This window comes from Scaptodrosophila lebanonensis, unplaced genomic scaffold (assembly GCF_003285725.1).
Source record: "Scaptodrosophila lebanonensis strain 11010-0011.00,11010-0021.00 unplaced genomic scaffold, SlebRS2 tig00000001-arrow-pilon, whole genome shotgun sequence".
In the NCBI taxonomy this organism is placed as follows: Eukaryota; Metazoa; Arthropoda; class Insecta; order Diptera; family Drosophilidae; genus Scaptodrosophila; species Scaptodrosophila lebanonensis.
This window is the reverse complement of record NW_022060529.1, coordinates 29,946,174-29,964,041: the sequence shown is the minus strand read 5'-3', so window position 1 is coordinate 29,964,041 and position 17,868 is coordinate 29,946,174. Positions and strand designations below refer to the sequence as shown.

General features: G+C 47.8%; 3 protein-coding genes across 3 annotated transcripts; all 3 read right to left on the bottom strand.

Annotated features, from left to right (window-relative positions):
• Positions 1-2,739: 2,739 nt before the first annotated feature.
• Positions 2,740-3,487, bottom strand: LOC115634490. The gene is made up of 2 exons (XM_030532247.1): positions 3,252-3,487; positions 2,740-3,182 (listed from the first exon to the last, which is right to left on the bottom strand). Exons 1-2 carry the CDS (start codon positions 3,399-3,401, stop codon positions 3,009-3,011), a joined length of 324 nt encoding a protein of 107 aa, XP_030388107.1. The 5' UTR covers positions 3,402-3,487; the 3' UTR covers positions 2,740-3,008.
• A 5,130-nt stretch (positions 3,488-8,617) lies between these two features.
• On the bottom strand, positions 8,618-9,365 carry LOC115634478. The gene is made up of 2 exons (XM_030532209.1): positions 9,130-9,365; positions 8,618-9,060 (listed from the first exon to the last, which is right to left on the bottom strand). The coding sequence occupies exons 1-2, from the start codon at positions 9,277-9,279 to the stop codon at positions 8,887-8,889; spliced, it is 324 nt and encodes a 107-aa protein (XP_030388069.1). The 5' UTR covers positions 9,280-9,365; the 3' UTR covers positions 8,618-8,886.
• A 5,296-nt stretch (positions 9,366-14,661) lies between these two features.
• On the bottom strand, positions 14,662-15,889 carry LOC115634301. The gene is made up of 2 exons (XM_030531954.1): positions 15,085-15,889; positions 14,662-15,015 (listed from the first exon to the last, which is right to left on the bottom strand). Exons 1-2 carry the CDS (start codon positions 15,232-15,234, stop codon positions 14,842-14,844), a joined length of 324 nt encoding a protein of 107 aa, XP_030387814.1. The 5' UTR covers positions 15,235-15,889; the 3' UTR covers positions 14,662-14,841.
• Positions 15,890-17,868: the final 1,979 nt, after the last annotated feature.

Genomic DNA, 17,868 nt, shown 5'->3' with positions numbered 1-17,868 from the left:
TACCCGATATCTTTTTGCTCATTCCAGATATGCTGCTTTAGTAGTTCATTTAGTTCCTTCTCGCAGACACATACATGGAAAGTGTGATATGTGTACGCCGTTTCCGTCATCTGCAGTTTTGGGCTGCCTCCTTTGACTGTCCAGCACAATCGTGTCTTCTCTGCTATGGGCGCTGTCGTAGCGCCTTCATGCGTTCTGAATGCACGGCCTAGTGTGCAATTATTCAGACCGATCAGCAAGCGAGGCTCCGCGTTGTTGTAGCTCGCTAGTGGTAATTTCTTCAGATGCTTATACTTCTGCATCTCCTTTGCATTAAACGACTGCGTCGGAAGACCCAACTTCTTTACTGTATGCACATCTCGTAAAATGTGTTTTTTGGTACCGCCAATTCCGGACACTCGTAAATTTAACATTACTGATTCGTTCTCGTAACGATGCATGCCGGCTGTCCATCGCATGCATAATGGCTGTGGCTGACCTCTCACCCCAAGTTCCTGAAGTAACTTTTCTTCCATTAAAGTGATGGAGGACCCGTCGTCAATAAACGCATACGTATTGACCTCGTTGCCATTTGCATAGAGGACGACTGGCAGAACTTTGAAGAAGACTGAAACGATACTCTGATTATGAGCATTGCAGTTGCCACTCACCGGTACGGTAACCGTTCTATGCAGCAACTGATGATGCATCTCCTGGCACCCATCTACTCCGCAAGCTACTTTCACATTGCAATCCAGCCGCCTATGAGTCCCAAGACACCTCCAGCAGAGTCTTAATGCCTTCGTGGTATTCCAGCGCACTCTTTGAGACATTTCCCTGAAGGCTACACAGTCTGCTACCGATGCACATTTGCCATTGCAGACCCTGCAGTCCCCGCCTTCATTGTCTTCATGATGCGTGTACACAACTCCACGTCTACGGCCTTTATTTTGCAAGCTTGGAATCATCACACAACTTGCTCCCTGGGCTACTTGAAACAACCAATCGCTGAAATCGGCCAATGTAGAATCGCTGAGCGTCATCTTATGCATTCCCCACATCGTCTGCAGCATGCACGGTAACTTAGACACCAGTTCCTGTTCTAAGTCGGGATTACTCAAATGACGTACCAATCCTGTAGCTCCCATACGTTCTGCACCTCAATCGAGAAATCAACAATTCCATCGAGTCTGTCATCCCGAAGAGGCCCAAATTCTTCCAACTTTGCTCGCATCACCTGATAATCTCTGGACGCCCAAAACTCATTTTCAAAGTAGGGATTATTTGAGGTACACATTGCGCATCTAGCATAAGAGTTTTCACTGCGTTTCTCGCTGGGCCATCTAAAGCATGCCTCAGCCTCATAAGATTCTCCGCATCTGAGAATCCGCACAGATCCGTTGTCTGCTCATATGTTGCCAAAAACAACGACCACTCTTCTGGCTTTCCCGTAAACTTTGGCAATCCTGCTATGCCTCCTTTTCGCGCTGCCAGCTGCTCTGGCGCGAGGCGAAATCTTGAATTTTCATAATGTTTTTGCAAGCTTGGACTCACGCCACCATTTATGTGGCCCTCGTGTCCCAACGCTTGTCGCGTGTTTCGATCTGTTCTTTGGCGGTCCGTATGCCTTTCCTCTACGTCAACTGACTGTACATTCATAGGCTGCATACTGACGAAACCGCGTGTTACATTCTCTGTGACCGCATGTGTGCTTGACGCCCTCGGATGCGCGGCGACAGCCACGGGTGCGCGAGTCACTTCACTCTCATTGGTACGCTCCGTTCGCGTACTACAATGGTTCGGCAGCTGAGCGAGAAGCTCCCTTCGCTTCTCGATCACAATCTGCCGTCGTTGCAGGATATGTTCCTCTTCATCCAACGACCGTATCTCTACCTGCAGGCGCTCCACTGCCTTTGATGAAGTGGATGAGCATCGTGAACGTGTTTCACTGATACATACGCCGGGCACTGCATGACCCCCGTTGCTATTCGTGGATGACTTAAGATTCTCCTGTGTTTGCTTTTCCCTTTCTGCTACCGTATGTGTCCTCTCATTATGCGCTGATGTCTCCAATTCGCCGCCATATTGCGCCTCAAGCGATATTCCCTTAGGCAATTTCTTACATCTTTCGCAGCGCCATCCGCTGCTAGGCTCCATATCTGTAGCGCAGTGCACGTGGCATTTCTTCATACAGTCACTGCCATTGCAGTTAACCATATTATTGCTGTCTGCGGATGAACACACAGCACAGCTGAACAATGCCCTTCTGGCGCTACTAAGCCCACGATCATGCGGAGACAGCATCACGGCAATTCTTGTATAAAAGAATTTAAAGAAATGTTACGGCAGTTCGAGTTTTCCCAGCGCCGCCCAGATTAGCGAACTACCTTTGGTGTTGATGTAGGCGAATACTTATTTACAAAGCTCTCAAGTAGAGTTGATGGATGTGCGACAATTGCCTGGTCGTTCGGGCGAGTTGCCTGGGCGACACTTTAAATTCCTACGGAATTACAAAATTACAATATGCTTATGATCTAGTGCCTGTTCTTACTTTTAGTCCGCTTCCTCTCGCTGCAGAATTAAAAAGCACAAGCCAAGGTGGTTTCTTGGTTATGGTAGCGCTAGCCGCTTCCAGTCCTTACTTTCCATTATCGGTTTTACTTATTATCGATGACATCTTAAAGCGATGCCAGATCTGTCGTAACACTCCCCCCCGGTATATTCTAGTCGGGATCTACCTTATCAACTCCAATAGACAGAACTGCGAGCTTTGCAGCTGGCCTCACATAAATGCCGTTAGCCGTTTTTATTGTGGCACTTCGTACTTGCCCGTCTGCGCTGCGCTTCACTGCAATTACTTTTCCTTTCGGCCAGTGAGCCCTTGGGCTGTCGGGATCGCAAATATACACAATATCATCCACCTCTATTGGCTTGACCTTCTCGTACCATTTGCTTCGTCTAGTCAGGTCAGGTAGATACTCGCGCAGCCATCTTCGCCAAAATTCATCTGCCATTTGCTGCACTGTAAGTCAGTTGTTCTTCATGAGTATACCTTCAGGTTGCGTTTGTACTTCTGGCTTCTGCCCATTGGAACTTCCTAGCAGGAAGTGGTTAGGCGTAAGCGCCTCCTCGTTTTCGTCATCCACTGGTATGTATGTTAGTGGCCGTGAGTGCACTATCATCTGCACTTCCATAAGTGCTGCCTGCAATAGTTCATCGGAAGGGCGTCTACTGGTCAGTATAGAATATAGCGTGCGTTTCACGGAACGCACCAATCGCTCCCATGTGCCACCCATATGTGGCGAAGCAGGCGGTAGGAACTTCCATTTCATTCTGGGCCCAGTGAATTTTTCTGCTATCTTCCCTGCGTCAAGCGTCTCCATTACCTGTTGGAGTTCGGTATTAGCGCCTTGAAAATTCATAGCATTGTCACTTCACAGCTCCCTTGGCTGTCCACGGACCATGGTGAAGTTGCGAATAGCTAGAATACAAGAATCTGTAGTTAGTGAATACGCTACTTCAAGATGGATTGCTCTCGTAGTCAGATATGTAAATAGCACGCCGTATCGTTTCTCGGTGCTTCTCTTGACCGTCACGAGAAGCGGTCCAAAATAATCCACGCCAGTGCATGTGAATGGTGGTTGATAAGCCGCCAGCCTCGGACTCGGTAAACACGCCATTTGTGGTGGCCAGGGCTTGGCACGTCGATTTTTACATTTCTGGCATGAATTTCGAACCCTTCTCACCACCGCCCTGATGCGTGGTACCCAGAACTGCTGTCTCATCTCATTCACAACCGTCTCGTGATTAGCGTGATGGAACCTCGCATGTACATCGTACACAATCAGCATGGTGATACGGCTTTCTTTCGGCAATACTAAAGGATTAGTTCCTCCATACAGCTTTACTCGTCCTTTCTATCTATACGGTGACCCTTCTTGAGTGCTGCCTTCTCACTGCTGTAGTATTCATTTTGTGCAAAGACCCACAATAAGCATTCTGCGGCTTCTTGGTCTTCTTGTGTCAGCAACTCTGTACGTTTGCCTTTTGTCAGAGCCGCATATCTCCATTTTCGTGCTGCAAATATTACCATTGCAACACTTCTCATTAACCGTCGCCACCTTGAAAACCGAGTAATGTCGATCAGGCCATTGCCACTCGACACATAATCGGCATCCTCGCACACTCCCACATATTGTGCGCGCAGTTCTTCACTTGTGGTTTCTCATTTTATGGCAGGTTCCGTAGGCCATTCCTGTGGCCCCTGTCTTAGGAATGCTGGCCCATTCAGCCATCGGCTGCTGCTCGAAAAATCCGGTGTCTTCTGCCACTTAGTGGCTTCATCGGCTACGTTTTCATTGCTCGGGACCCAGCGCCATTCGGATATTTCGGTTAGATCTAATATCTCACTTACCCGAAATCTAACGAACTGACGGTACCGCCTGTGATCCGATCGTAGCCACGATAGCACCGTGCTAGAGTCTACCCAGAATACTCGTCTGGTAAACTTCGTGTTGATTGTTGATTCGATTACCTGTGCGTAACGTGCTCCGATTGTTGCGGCCTGCAACTCAAGCCTTGGCACTGACATCTGTTTTAGTGGCGCCACTTTTGCCTTGCTGCCCACCAAACAACAGAACGTGCCCTCTGCTCCTCTCTGCAACATGTAGCATACCGCAGCGTAACCATTTTCGCTCGCATCTACAAACATATGCATTTCCACTTCTGAATCTTTCAGTGGACAAGACGTTGTGTAGCACCTCGGTATTTTCATCTTCTCAACGCCTGGTATTTGTTGGACCCAACGCTGCCATTTTTTCCATTCTGCTTCTTCTATTGTTGCATCCCAGTCGCAACCTGATCGCCAGACTTCTTGAAATGTTATTCTGGCGTACATCACATAGAAGGATATGAGCCCCAGAGGATCATACATGCACATTAGAATGCTCAGGAACTCTCGTTATGTAGGGCGTTGACAACCGTTTAGCAGCTTGCTATTTTGGTGCCGCTTCGACAACCGAAAGCCAAGCGTGTCTGCTTGAGTGTCCCACCACATGCCAAGTACCTTTTCCGTTAATGTTCCTGCTTTGTCATTAAAGCATATCTCTTTGGTTGTATCCTCTGTACGCTCCAGCACAAAACGAACCTTCAATGAGTTTGATACCCAATTGCGTATACGGAATCCCGCACGAGAGTGGATATATCGAACTTCTTGCGCCAACTTGATGGCTTCCGCTTCGGTGTCGACACTATCTAGCATATCATCAACGTAGTGGTTCTCCAAAATACATTTGACCGCTCGTGGATATTGCCGCTCAAACTCTCGTGCATTCTTGTTCTTCACAAACTGGGCGCTGCTCGGTGAACAGGAGGCACCAAATGTCATCACCTCCATGGCATACGCCTCCAAATTTTGTGTTTGAGGATCTATGAACAGGAATCGTTGAAACTTTTGATCATCAAGACGCATTCTCACCTGATGAAACATCTCCGCTATGTCACCTCCAATTGCTATGGCCTTCTCTCTGAACCTTCGTAAAATAGGCACCAACTGTGCCATCTGGTCCGGCCCTTTTAATATCATTGAATTGAGTGACACGTTGTCCTTCTTCGCTGCCGCATCCCATACTATGCGCAATTTGTCTGGCTTATTTATTTTACACACAGGGAAAATCGGCAGGAACCAATTTGGCTGCTCAGACGCCTCCTCTAGCGTCAAACGTTTTGCATAGCCCTTTGTTACGTACTCGTTGATCTTTTCTCTCATTTTGAAGGCACAATATTGTTGTATCTCCACAACAATCCCGTTTCGAATCTCTCTCCGATGCGCCTTGTGTTACTCTCTAACTGCTCCAGAGCCAACTTGTCATCTTCGGATATCATCTTGTCTGCTTTTGAGTACCCGATATCTTTTTGCTCATTCCAGATATGCTGCTTTAGTAGTTCATTTAGTTCCTTCTCGCAGACACATACATGGAAAGTGTGATATGTGTACGCCGTTTCCGTCATCTGCAGTTTTGGGCTGCCTCCTTTGACTGTCCAGCACAATCGTGTCTTCTCTGCTATGGGCGCTGTCGTAGCGCCTTCATGCGTTCTGAATGCACGGCCTAGTGTGCAATTATTCAGACCGATCAGCAAGCGAGGCTCCGCGTTGTTGTAGCTCGCTAGTGGTAATTTCTTCAGATGCTTATACTTCTGCATCTCCTTTGCATTAAACGACTGCGTCGGAAGACCCAACTTCTTTACTGTATGCACATCTCGTAAAATGTGTTTTTTGGTACCGCCAATTCCGGACACTCGTAAATTTAACATTACTGATTCGTTCTCGTAACGATGCATGCCGGCTGTCCATCGCATGCATAATGGCTGTGGCTGACCTCTCACCCCAAGTTCCTTAAGTAACTTTTCTTCCATTAAAGTGATGGAGGACCCGTCGTCAATAAACGCATACGTATTGACCTCGTTGCCATTTGCATAGAGGACGACTGGCAGAACTTTGAAGAAGACTGAAACGATACTCTGATTATGAGCATTGCAGTTGCCACTCACCGGTACGGTAACCGTTCTATGCAGCAACTGATGATGCATCTCCTGGCACCCATCTACTCCGCAAGCTACTTTCACATTGCAATCCAGCCGCCTATGAGTCCCAAGACACCTCCAGCAGAGTCTTAATGCCTTCGTGGTATTCCAGCGCACTCTTTGAGACATTTCCCTGAAGGCTACACAGTCTGCTACCGATGCACATTTGCCATTGCAGACCCTGCAGTCCCCGCCTTCATTGTCTTCATGATGCGTGTACACAACTCCACGTCTACGGCCTTTATTTTGCAAGCTTGGAATCATCACACAACTTGCTCCCTGGGCTACTTGAAACAACCAATCGCTGAAATCGGCCAATGTAGAATCGCTGAGCGTCATCTTATGCATTCCCCACATCGTCTGCAGCATGCACGGTAACTTAGACACCAGTTCCTGTTCTAAGTCGGGATTACTCAAATGACGTACCAATCCTGTAGCTCCCATACGTTCTGCACCTCAATCGAGAAATCAACAATTCCATCGAGTCTGTCATCCCGAAGAGGCCCAAATTCTTCCAACTTTGCTCGCATCACCTGATAATCTCTGGACGCCCAAATCTCATTTTCAAAGTAGGGATTATTTGAGGTACACATTGCGCATCTAGCATAAGAGTTTTCACTGCGTTTCTCGCTGGGCCATCTAAAGCATGCCTCAGCCTCATAAGATTCTCCGCATCTGAGAATCCGCACAGATCCGTTGTCTGCTCATATGTTGCCAAAAACAACGACCACTCTTCTGGCTTTCCCGTAAACTTTGGCAATCCTGCTATGCCTCCTTTTCGCGCTGCCAGCTGCTCTGGCGCGAGGCGAAATCTTGAATTTTCATAATGTTTTTGCAAGCTTGGACTCACGCCACCATTTATGTGGCCCTCGTGTCCCAACGCTTGTCGCGTGTTTCGATCTGTTCTTTGGCGGTCCGTATGCCTTTCCTCTACGTCAACTGACTGTACATTCATAGGCTGCATACTGACGAAACCGCGTGTTACATTCTCTGTGACCGCATGTGTGCTTGACGCCCTCGGATGCGCGGCGACAGCCACGGGTGCGCGAGTCACTTCACTCTCATTGGTACGCTCCGTTCGCGTACTACAATGGTTCGGCAGCTGAGCGAGAAGCTCCCTTCGCTTCTCGATCACAATCTGCCGTCGTTGCAGGATATGTTCCTCTTCATCCAACGACCGTATCTCTACCTGCAGGCGCTCCACTGCCTTTGATGAAGTGGATGAGCATCGTGAACGTGTTTCACTGATACATACGCCGGGCACTGCATGACCCCCGTTGCTATTCGTGGATGACTTAAGATTCTCCTGTGTTTGCTTTTCCCTTTCTGCTACCGTATGTGTCCTCTCATTATGCGCTGATGTCTCCAATTCGCCGCCATATTGCGCCTCAAGCGATATTCCCTTAGGCAATTTCTTACATCTTTCGCAGCGCCATCCGCTGCTAGGCTCCATATCTGTAGCGCAGTGCACGTGGCATTTCTTCATACAGTCACTGCCATTGCAGTTAACCATATTATTGCTGTCTGCGGATGAACACACAGCACAGCTGAACAATGCCCTTCTGGCGCTACTAAGCCCACGATCATGCGGAGACAGCATCACGGCAATTCTTGTATAAAAGAATTTAAAGAAATGTTACGGCAGTTCGAGTTTTCCCAGCGCCGCCCAGATTAGCGAACTACCTTTGGTGTTGATGTAGGCGAATACTTATTTACAAAGCTCTCAAGTAGAGTTGATGGATGTGCGACAATTGCCTGGTCGTTCGGGCGAGTTGCCTGGGCGACACTTTAAATTCCTACGGAATTACAAAATTACAATATGCTTATGATCTAGTGCCTGTTCTTACTTTTAGTCCGCTTCCTCTCGCTGCAGAATTAAAAAGCACAAGCCAAGGTGGTTTCTTGGTTATGGTAGCGCTAGCCGCTTCCAGTCCTTACTTTCCATTATCGGTTTTACTTATTATCGATGACATCTTAAAGCGATGCCAGATCTGTCGTAACACTCCCCCCCGGTATATTCTAGTCGGGATCTACCTTATCAACTCCAATAGACAGAACTGCGAGCTTTGCAGCTGGCCTCACATAAATGCCGTTAGCCGTTTTTATTGTGGCACTTCGTACTTGCCCGTCTGCGCTGCGCTTCACTGCAATTACTTTTCCTTTCGGCCAGTGAGCCCTTGGGCTGTCGGGATCGCAAATATACACAATATCATCCACCTCTATTGGCTTGACCTTCTCGTACCATTTGCTTCGTCTAGTCAGGTCAGGTAGATACTCGCGCAGCCATCTTCGCCAAAATTCATCTGCCATTTGCTGCACTGTAAGTCAGTTGTTCTTCATGAGTATACCTTCAGGTTGCGTTTGTACTTCTGGCTTCTGCCCATTGGAACTTCCTAGCAGGAAGTGGTTAGGCGTAAGCGCCTCCTCGTTTTCGTCATCCACTGGTATGTATGTTAGTGGCCGTGAGTGCACTATCATCTGCACTTCCATAAGTGCTGCCTGCAATAGTTCATCGGAAGGGCGTCTACTGGTCAGTATAGAATATAGCGTGCGTTTCACGGAACGCACCAATCGCTCCCATGTGCCACCCATATGTGGCGAAGCAGGCGGTAGGAACTTCCATTTCATTCTGGGCCCAGTGAATTTTTCTGCTATCTTCCCTGCGTCAAGCGTCTCCATTACCTGTTGGAGTTCGGTATTAGCGCCTTGAAAATTCATAGCATTGTCACTTCACAGCTCCCTTGGCTGTCCACGGACCATGGTGAAGTTGCGAATAGCTAGAATACAAGAATCTGTAGTTAGTGAATACGCTACTTCAAGATGGATTGCTCTCGTAGTCAGATATGTAAATAGCACGCCGTATCGTTTCTCGGTGCTTCTCTTGACCGTCACGAGAAGCGGTCCAAAATAATCCACGCCAGTGCATGTGAATGGTGGTTGATAAGCCGCCAGCCTCGGACTCGGTAAACACGCCATTTGTGGTGGCCAGGGCTTGGCACGTCGATTTTTACATTTCTGGCATGAATTTCGAACCCTTCTCACCACCGCCCTGATGCGTGGTACCCAGAACTGCTGTCTCATCTCATTCACAACCGTCTCGTGATTAGCGTGATGGAACCTCGCATGTACATCGTACACAATCAGCATGGTGATACGGCTTTCTTTCGGCAATACTAAAGGATTAGTTCCTCCATACAGCTTTACTCGTCCTTTCTATCTATACGGTGACCCTTCTTGAGTGCTGCCTTCTCACTGCTGTAGTATTCATTTTGTGCAAAGACCCACAATAAGCATTCTGCGGCTTCTTGGTCTTCTTGTGTCAGCAACTCTGTACGTTTGCCTTTTGTCAGAGCCGCATATCTCCATTTTCGTGCTGCAAATATTACCATTGCAACACTTCTCATTAACCGTCGCCACCTTGAAAACCGAGTAATGTCGATCAGGCCATTGCCACTCGACACATAATCGGCATCCTCGCACACTCCCACATATTGTGCGCGCAGTTCTTCACTTGTGGTTTCTCATTTTATGGCAGGTTCCGTAGGCCATTCCTGTGGCCCCTGTCTTAGGAATGCTGGCCCATTCAGCCATCGGCTGCTGCTCGAAAAATCCGGTGTCTTCTGCCACTTAGTGGCTTCATCGGCTACGTTTTCATTGCTCGGGACCCAGCGCCATTCGGATATTTCGGTTAGATCTAATATCTCACTTACCCGAAATCTAACGAACTGACGGTACCGCCTGTGATCCGATCGTAGCCACGATAGCACCGTGCTAGAGTCTACCCAGAATACTCGTCTGGTAAACTTCGTGTTGATTGTTGATTCGATTACCTGTGCGTAACGTGCTCCGATTGTTGCGGCCTGCAACTCAAGCCTTGGCACTGACATCTGTTTTAGTGGCGCCACTTTTGCCTTGCTGCCCACCAAACAACAGAACGTGCCCTCTGCTCCTCTCTGCAACATGTAGCATACCGCAGCGTAACCATTTTCGCTCGCATCTACAAACATATGCATTTCCACTTCTGAATCTTTCAGTGGACAAGACGTTGTGTAGCACCTCGGTATTTTCATCTTCTCAACGCCTGGTATTTGTTGGACCCAACGCTGCCATTTTTTCCATTCTGCTTCTTCTATTGTTGCATCCCAGTCGCAACCTGATCGCCAGACTTCTTGAAATGTTATTCTGGCGTACATCACATAGAAGGATATGAGCCCCAGAGGATCATACATGCACATTAGAATGCTCAGGAACTCTCGTTATGTAGGGCGTTGACAACCGTTTAGCAGCTTGCTATTTTGGTGCCGCTTCGACAACCGAAAGCCAAGCGTGTCTGCTTGAGTGTCCCACCACATGCCAAGTACCTTTTCCGTTAATGTTCCTGCTTTGTCATTAAAGCATATCTCTTTGGTTGTATCCTCTGTACGCTCCAGCACAAAACGAACCTTCAATGAGTTTGATACCCAATTGCGTATACGGAATCCCGCACGAGAGTGGATATATCGAACTTCTTGCGCCAACTTGATGGCTTCCGCTTCGGTGTCGACACTATCTAGCATATCATCAACGTAGTGGTTCTCCAAAATACATTTGACCGCTCGTGGATATTGCCGCTCAAACTCTCGTGCATTCTTGTTCTTCACAAACTGGGCGCTGCTCGGTGAACAGGAGGCACCAAATGTCATCACCTCCATGGCATACGCCTCCAAATTTTGTGTTTGAGGATCTATGAACAGGAATCGTTGAAACTTTTGATCATCAAGACGCATTCTCACCTGATGAAACATCTCCGCTATGTCACCTCCAATTGCTATGGCCTTCTCTCTGAACCTTCGTAAAATAGGCACCAACTGTGCCATCTGGTCCGGCCCTTTTAATAGCATTGAATTGAGTGACACGTTGTCCTTCTTCGCTGCCGCATCCCATACTATGCGCAATTTGTCTGGCTTATTTATTTTACACACAGGGAAAATCGGCAGGAACCAATTTGGCTGCTCAGACGCCTCCTCTAGCGTCAAACGTTTTGCATTGCCCTTTGTTACGTACTCGTTGATCTTTTCTCTCATTTTGACAGCCATTAGTGGTTGCCGCCTTAACCTTTCCTCCAGACACTGCGCTCTCTTTAACGCCATTTTAAAGCTGTCTGAAGGCACAATATTGTTGTATCTCCACAACAATCCCGTTTCGAATCTCTCTCCGATGCGCCTTGTGTTACTCTCTAACTGCTCCAGAGCCAACTTGTCATCTTCGGATATCATCTTGTCTGCTTTTGAGTACCCGATATCTTTTTGCTCATTCCAGATATGCTGCTTTAGTAGTTCATTTAGTTCCTTCTCGCAGACACATACATGGAAAGTGTGATATGTGTACGCCGTTTCCGTCATCTGCAGTTTTGGGCTGCCTCCTTTGACTGTCCAGCACAATCGTGTCTTCTCTGCTATGGGCGCTGTCGTAGCGCCTTCATGCGTTCTGAATGCACGGCCTAGTGTGCAATTATTCAGACCGATCAGCAAGCGAGGCTCCGCGTTGTTGTAGCTCGCTAGTGGTAATTTCTTCAGATGCTTATACTTCTGCATCTCCTTTGCATTAAACGACTGCGTCGGAAGACCCAACTTCTTTACTGTATGCACATCTCGTAAAATGTGTTTTTTGGTACCGCCAATTCCGGACACTCGTAAATTTAACATTACTGATTCGTTCTCGTAACGATGCATGCCGGCTGTCCATCGCATGCATAATGGCTGTGGCTGACCTCTCACCCCAAGTTCCTGAAGTAACTTTTCTTCCATTAAAGTGATGGAGGACCCGTCGTCAATAAACGCATACGTATTGACCTCGTTGCCATTTGCATAGAGGACGACTGGCAGAACTTTGAAGAAGACTGAAACGATACTCTGATTATGAGCATTGCAGTTGCCACTCACCGGTACGGTAACCGTTCTATGCAGCAACTGATGATGCATCTCCTGGCACCCATCTACTCCGCAAGCTACTTTCACATTGCAATCCAGCCGCCTATGAGTCCCAAGACACCTCCAGCAGAGTCTTAATGCCTTCGTGGTATTCCAGCGCACTCTTTGAGACATTTCCCTGAAGTCTACACAGTCTGCTACCGATGCACATTTGCCATTGCAGACCCTGCAGTCCCCGCCTTCATTGTCTTCATGATGCGTGTACACAACTCCACGTCTACGGCCTTTATTTTGCAAGCTTGGAATCATCACACAACTTGCTCCCCTGGGCTACTTGAAACAACCAATCGCTGAAATCGGCCAATGTAGAATCGCTGAGCGTCATCTTATGCATTCCCCACATCGTCTGCAGCATGCACGGTAACTTAGACACCAGTTCCTGTTCTAAGTCGGGATTACTCAAATGACGTACCAATCCTGTAGCTCCCATACGTTCTGCACCTCAATCGAGAAATCAACAATTCCATCGAGTCTGTCATCCCGAAGAGGCCCAAATTCTTCCAACTTTGCTCGCATCACCTGATAATCTCTGGACGCCCAAAACTCATTTTCAAAGTAGGGATTATTTGAGGTACACATTGCGCATCTAGCATAAGAGTTTTCACTGCGTTTCTCGCTGGGCCATCTAAAGCATGCCTCAGCCTCATAAGATTCTCCGCATCTGAGAATCCGCACAGATCCGTTGTCTGCTCATATGTTGCCAAAAACAACGACCACTCTTCTGGCTTTCCCGTAAACTTTGGCAATCCTGCTATGCCTCCTTTTCGCGCTGCCAGCTGCTCTGGCGCGAGGCGAAATCTTGAATTTTCATAATGTTTTTGCAAGCTTGGACTCACGCCACCATTTATGTGGCCCTCGTTTCCCAACGCTTGTCGCGTGTTTCGATCTGTTCTTTGGCGGTCCGTATGCCTTTCCTCTACGTCAACTGACTGTACATTCATAGGCTGCATACTGACGAAACCGCGTGTTACATTCTCTGTGACCGCATGTGTGCTTGACGCCCTCGGATGCGCGGCGACAGCCACGGGTGCGCGAGTCACTTCACTCTCATTGGTACGCTCCGTTCGCGTACTACAATGGTTCGGCAGCTGAGCGAGAAGCTCCCTTCGCTTCTCGATCACAATCTGCCGTCGTTGCAGGATATGTTCCTCTTCATCCAACGACCGTATCTCTACCTGCAGGCGCTCCACTGCCTCTGATGAAGTGGATGAGCATCGTGAACGTGTTTCACTGATACATACGCCGGGCACTGCATGACCCCCGTTGCTATTCGTGGATGACTTAAGATTCTCCTGTGTTTGCTTTTCCCTTTCTGCTACCGTATGTGTCCTCTCATTATGCGCTGATGTCTCCAATTCGCCGCCATATTGCGCCTCAAGCGATATTCCCTTAGGCAATTTCTTACATCTTTCGCAGCGCCATCCGCTGCTAGGCTCCATATCTGTAGCGCAGTGCACGTGGCATTTCTTCATACAGTCACTGCCATTGCAGTTAACCATATTATTGCTGTCTGCGGATGAACACACAGCACAGCTGAACAATGCCCTTCTGGCGCTACTAAGCCCACGATCATGCGGAGACAGCATCACGGCAATTCTTGTATAAAAGAATTTAAAGAAATGTTACGGCAGTTCGAGTTTTCCCAGCGCCGCCCAGATTAGAGAACTACCTTTGGTGTTGATGTAGGCGAATATTTATTTACAAAGCTCTCAAGTAGAGTTGATGGATGTGCGACAATTGCCTGGTCGTTCGGGCGAGTTGCCTGGGCGACACTTTAAATTCCTACGGAATTACAAAATTACAATATGCTTATGATCTAGTGCCTGTTCTTACTTTTAGTCCGCTTCCTCTCGCTGCAGAATTAAAAAGCACAAGCCAAGGTGGTTTCTTGGTTATGGTAGCGCTAGCCGCTTCCAGTCCCTACTTTCCATTATCGGTTTTACTTATTATCGATGACATCTTAAAGCGATGCCAGATCTGTCGTAACACTCCCCCCCGGTATATTCTAGTCGGGATCTACCTTATCAACTCCAATAGACAGAACTGCGAGCTTTGCAGCTGGCCTCACATAAATGCCGTTGGCCGTTTTTATTGTGGCACTTCGTACTTGCCCGTCTGCGCTGCGCTTCACTGCAATTACTTTTCCTTTCGGCCAGTGAGCCCTTGGGCTGTCGGGATCGCAAATATACACAATATCATCCACCTCTATTGGCTTGACCTTCTCGTACCATTTGCTTCGTCTAGTCAGGTCAGGTAGATACTCGCGCAGCCATCTTCGCCAAAATTCATCTGCCATTTGCTGCACTGTAAGTCAGTTGTTCTTCATGAGTATACCTTCAGGTTGCGTTTGTACTTCTGGCTTCTGCCCATTGGAACTTCCTAGCAGGAAGTGGTTAGGCGTAAGCGCCTCCTCGTTTTCGTCATCCACTGGTATGTATGTTAGTGGCCGTGAGTGCACTATCATCTGCACTTCCATAAGTGCTGCCTGCAATAGTTCATCGGAAGGGCGTCTACTGGTCAGTATAGAATATAGCGTGCGTTTCACGGAACGCACCAATCGCTCCCATGTGCCACCCATATGTGGCGAAGCAGGCGGTAGGAACTTCCATTTCATTCTGGGCCCAGTGAATTTTTCTGCTATCTTCCCTGCGTCAAGCGTCTCCATTACCTGTTGGAGTTCGGTATTAGCGCCTTGAAAATTCATAGCATTGTCACTTCACAGCTCCCTTGGCTGTCCACGGACCATGGTGAAGTTGCGAATAGCTAGAATACAAGAATCTGTAGTTAGTGAATACGCTACTTCAAGATGGATTGCTCTCGTAGTCAGATATGTAAATAGCACGCCGTATCGTTTCTCGGTGCTTCTCTTGACCGTCACGAGAAGCGGTCCAAAATAATCCACGCCAGTGCATGTGAATGGTGGTTGATAAGCCGCCAGCCTCGGACTCGGTAAACACGCCATTTGTGGTGGCCAGGGCTTGGCACGTCGATTTTTACATTTCTGGCATGAATTTCGAACCCTTCTCACCACCGCCCTGATGCGTGGTACCCAGAACTGCTGTCTCATCTCATTCACAACCGTCTCGTGATTAGCGTGATGGAACCTCGCATGTACATCGTACACAATCAGCATGGTGATACGGCTTTCTTTCGGCAATACTAAAGGATTAGTTCCTCCATACAGCTTTACTCGTCCTTTCTATCTATACGGTGACCCTTCTTGAGTGCTGCCTTCTCACTGCTGTAGTATTCATTTTGTGCAAAGACCCACAATAAGCATTCTGCGGCTTCTTGGTCTTCTTGTGTCAGCAACTCTGTACGTTTGCCTTTTGTCAGAGCCGCATATCTCCATTTTCGTGCTGCAAATATTACCATTGCAACACTTCTCATTAACCGTCGCCACCTTGAAAACCGAGTAATGTCGATCAGGCCATTGCCACTCGACACATAATCGGCATCCTCGCACACTCCCACATATTGTGCGCGCAGTTCTTCACTTGTGGTTTCTCATTTTATGGCAGGTTCCGTAGGCCATTCCTGTGGCCCCTGTCTTAGGAATGCTGGCCCATTCAGCCATCGGCTGCTGCTCGAAAAATCCGGTGTCTTCTGCCACTTAGTGGCTTCATCGGCTACGTTTTCATTGCTCGGGACCCAGCGCCATTCGGATATTTCGGTTAGATCTAATATCTCACTTACCCGAAATCTAACGAACTGACGGTACCGCCTGTGATCCGATCGTAGCCACGATAGCACCGTGCTAGAGTCTACCCAGAATACTCGTCTGGTAAACTTCGTGTTGATTGTTGATTCGATTACCTGTGCGTAACGTGCTCCGATTGTTGCGGCCTGCAACTCAAGCCTTGGCACTGACATCTGTTTTAGTGGCGCCACTTTTGCCTTGCTGCCCACCAAACAACAGAACGTGCCCTCTGCTCCTCTCTGCAACATGTAGCATACCGCAGCGTAACCATTTTCGCTCGCATCTACAAACATATGCATTTCCACTTCTGAATCTTTCAGTGGACAAGACGTTGTGTAGCACCTCGGTATTTTCATCTTCTCAACGCCTGGTATTTGTTGGACCCAACGCTGCCATTTTTTCCATTCTGCTTCTTCTATTGTTGCATCCCAGTCGCAACCTGATCGCCAGACTTCTTGAAATGTTATTCTGGCGTACATCACATAGAAGGATATGAGCCCCAGAGGATCATACATGCACATTAGAATGCTCAGGAACTCTCGTTATGTAGGGCGTTGACAACCGTTTAGCAGCTTGCTATTTTGGTGCCGCTTCGACAACCGAAAGCCAAGCGTGTCTGCTTGAGTGTCCCACCACATGCCAAGTACCTTTTCCGTTAATGTTCCTGCTTTGTCATTAAAGCATATCTCTTTGGTTGTATCCTCTGTACGCTCCAGCACAAAACGAACCTTCAATGAGTTTGATACCCAATTGCGTATACGGAATCCCGCACGAGAGTGGATATATCGAACTTCTTGCGCCAACTTGATGGCTTCCGCTTCGGTGTCGACACTATCTAGCATATCATCAACGTAGTGGTTCTCCAAAATACATTTGACCGCTCGTGGATATTGCCGCTCAAACTCTCGTGCATTCTTGTTCTTCACAAACTGGGCGCTGCTCGGTGAACAGGAGGCACCAAATGTCATCACCTCCATGGCATACGCCTCCAAATTTTGTGTTTGAGGATCTATGAACAGGAATCGTTGAAACTTTTGATCATCAAGACGCATTCTCACCTGATGAAACATCTCCGCTATGTCACCTCCAATTGCTATGGCCTTCTCTCTGAACCTTCGTAAAATAGGCACCAACTGTGCCATCTGGTCCGGCCCTTTTAATAGCATTGAATTGAGTGACACGTTGTCCTTCTTCGCTGCCGCATCCCATACTATGCGCAATTTGTCTGGCTTATTTATTTTACACACAGGGAAAATCGGCAGGAACCAATTTGGCTGCTCAGACGCCTCCTCTAGCGTCAAACGTTTTGCATTGCCCTTTGTTACGTACTCGTTGATCTTTTCTCTCATTTTGACAGCCATTAGTGGTTGCCGCCTTAACCTTTCCTCCAGACACTGCGCTCTCTTTAACGCCATTTTAAAGCTGTCTGAAGGCACAATATTGTTGTATCTCCACAACAATCCCGTTTCGAATCTCTCTCCGATGCGCCTTGTGTTACTCTCTAACTGCTCCAGAGCCAACTTGTCATCTTCGGATATCATCTTGTCTGCTTTTGAGTACCCGATATCTTTTTGCTCATTCCAGATATGCTGCTTTAGTAGTTCATTTAGTTCCTTCTCGCAGACACATACATGGAAA

Excerpts from the sequence above, each read along its gene's own strand:
- LOC115634301 (XM_030531954.1), bottom strand. The coding sequence starts at position 15,234 with ATGAATTTTCAAGGCGCTAATACCGAACTCCAACAGGTAATGGAGACG. Across the intron at positions 15,016-15,084 it reads GTGGCACATGGGAGCGATTG|GCAGCACTTATGGAAGTGCA; the intron begins GTGCGTTCCGTG and ends GAACTATTGCAG.
- LOC115634478 (XM_030532209.1), bottom strand. The coding sequence starts at position 9,279 with ATGAATTTTCAAGGCGCTAATACCGAACTCCAACAGGTAATGGAGACG. Across the intron at positions 9,061-9,129 it reads GTGGCACATGGGAGCGATTG|GCAGCACTTATGGAAGTGCA; the intron begins GTGCGTTCCGTG and ends GAACTATTGCAG.
- LOC115634490 (XM_030532247.1), bottom strand. The coding sequence starts at position 3,401 with ATGAATTTTCAAGGCGCTAATACCGAACTCCAACAGGTAATGGAGACG. Across the intron at positions 3,183-3,251 it reads GTGGCACATGGGAGCGATTG|GCAGCACTTATGGAAGTGCA; the intron begins GTGCGTTCCGTG and ends GAACTATTGCAG.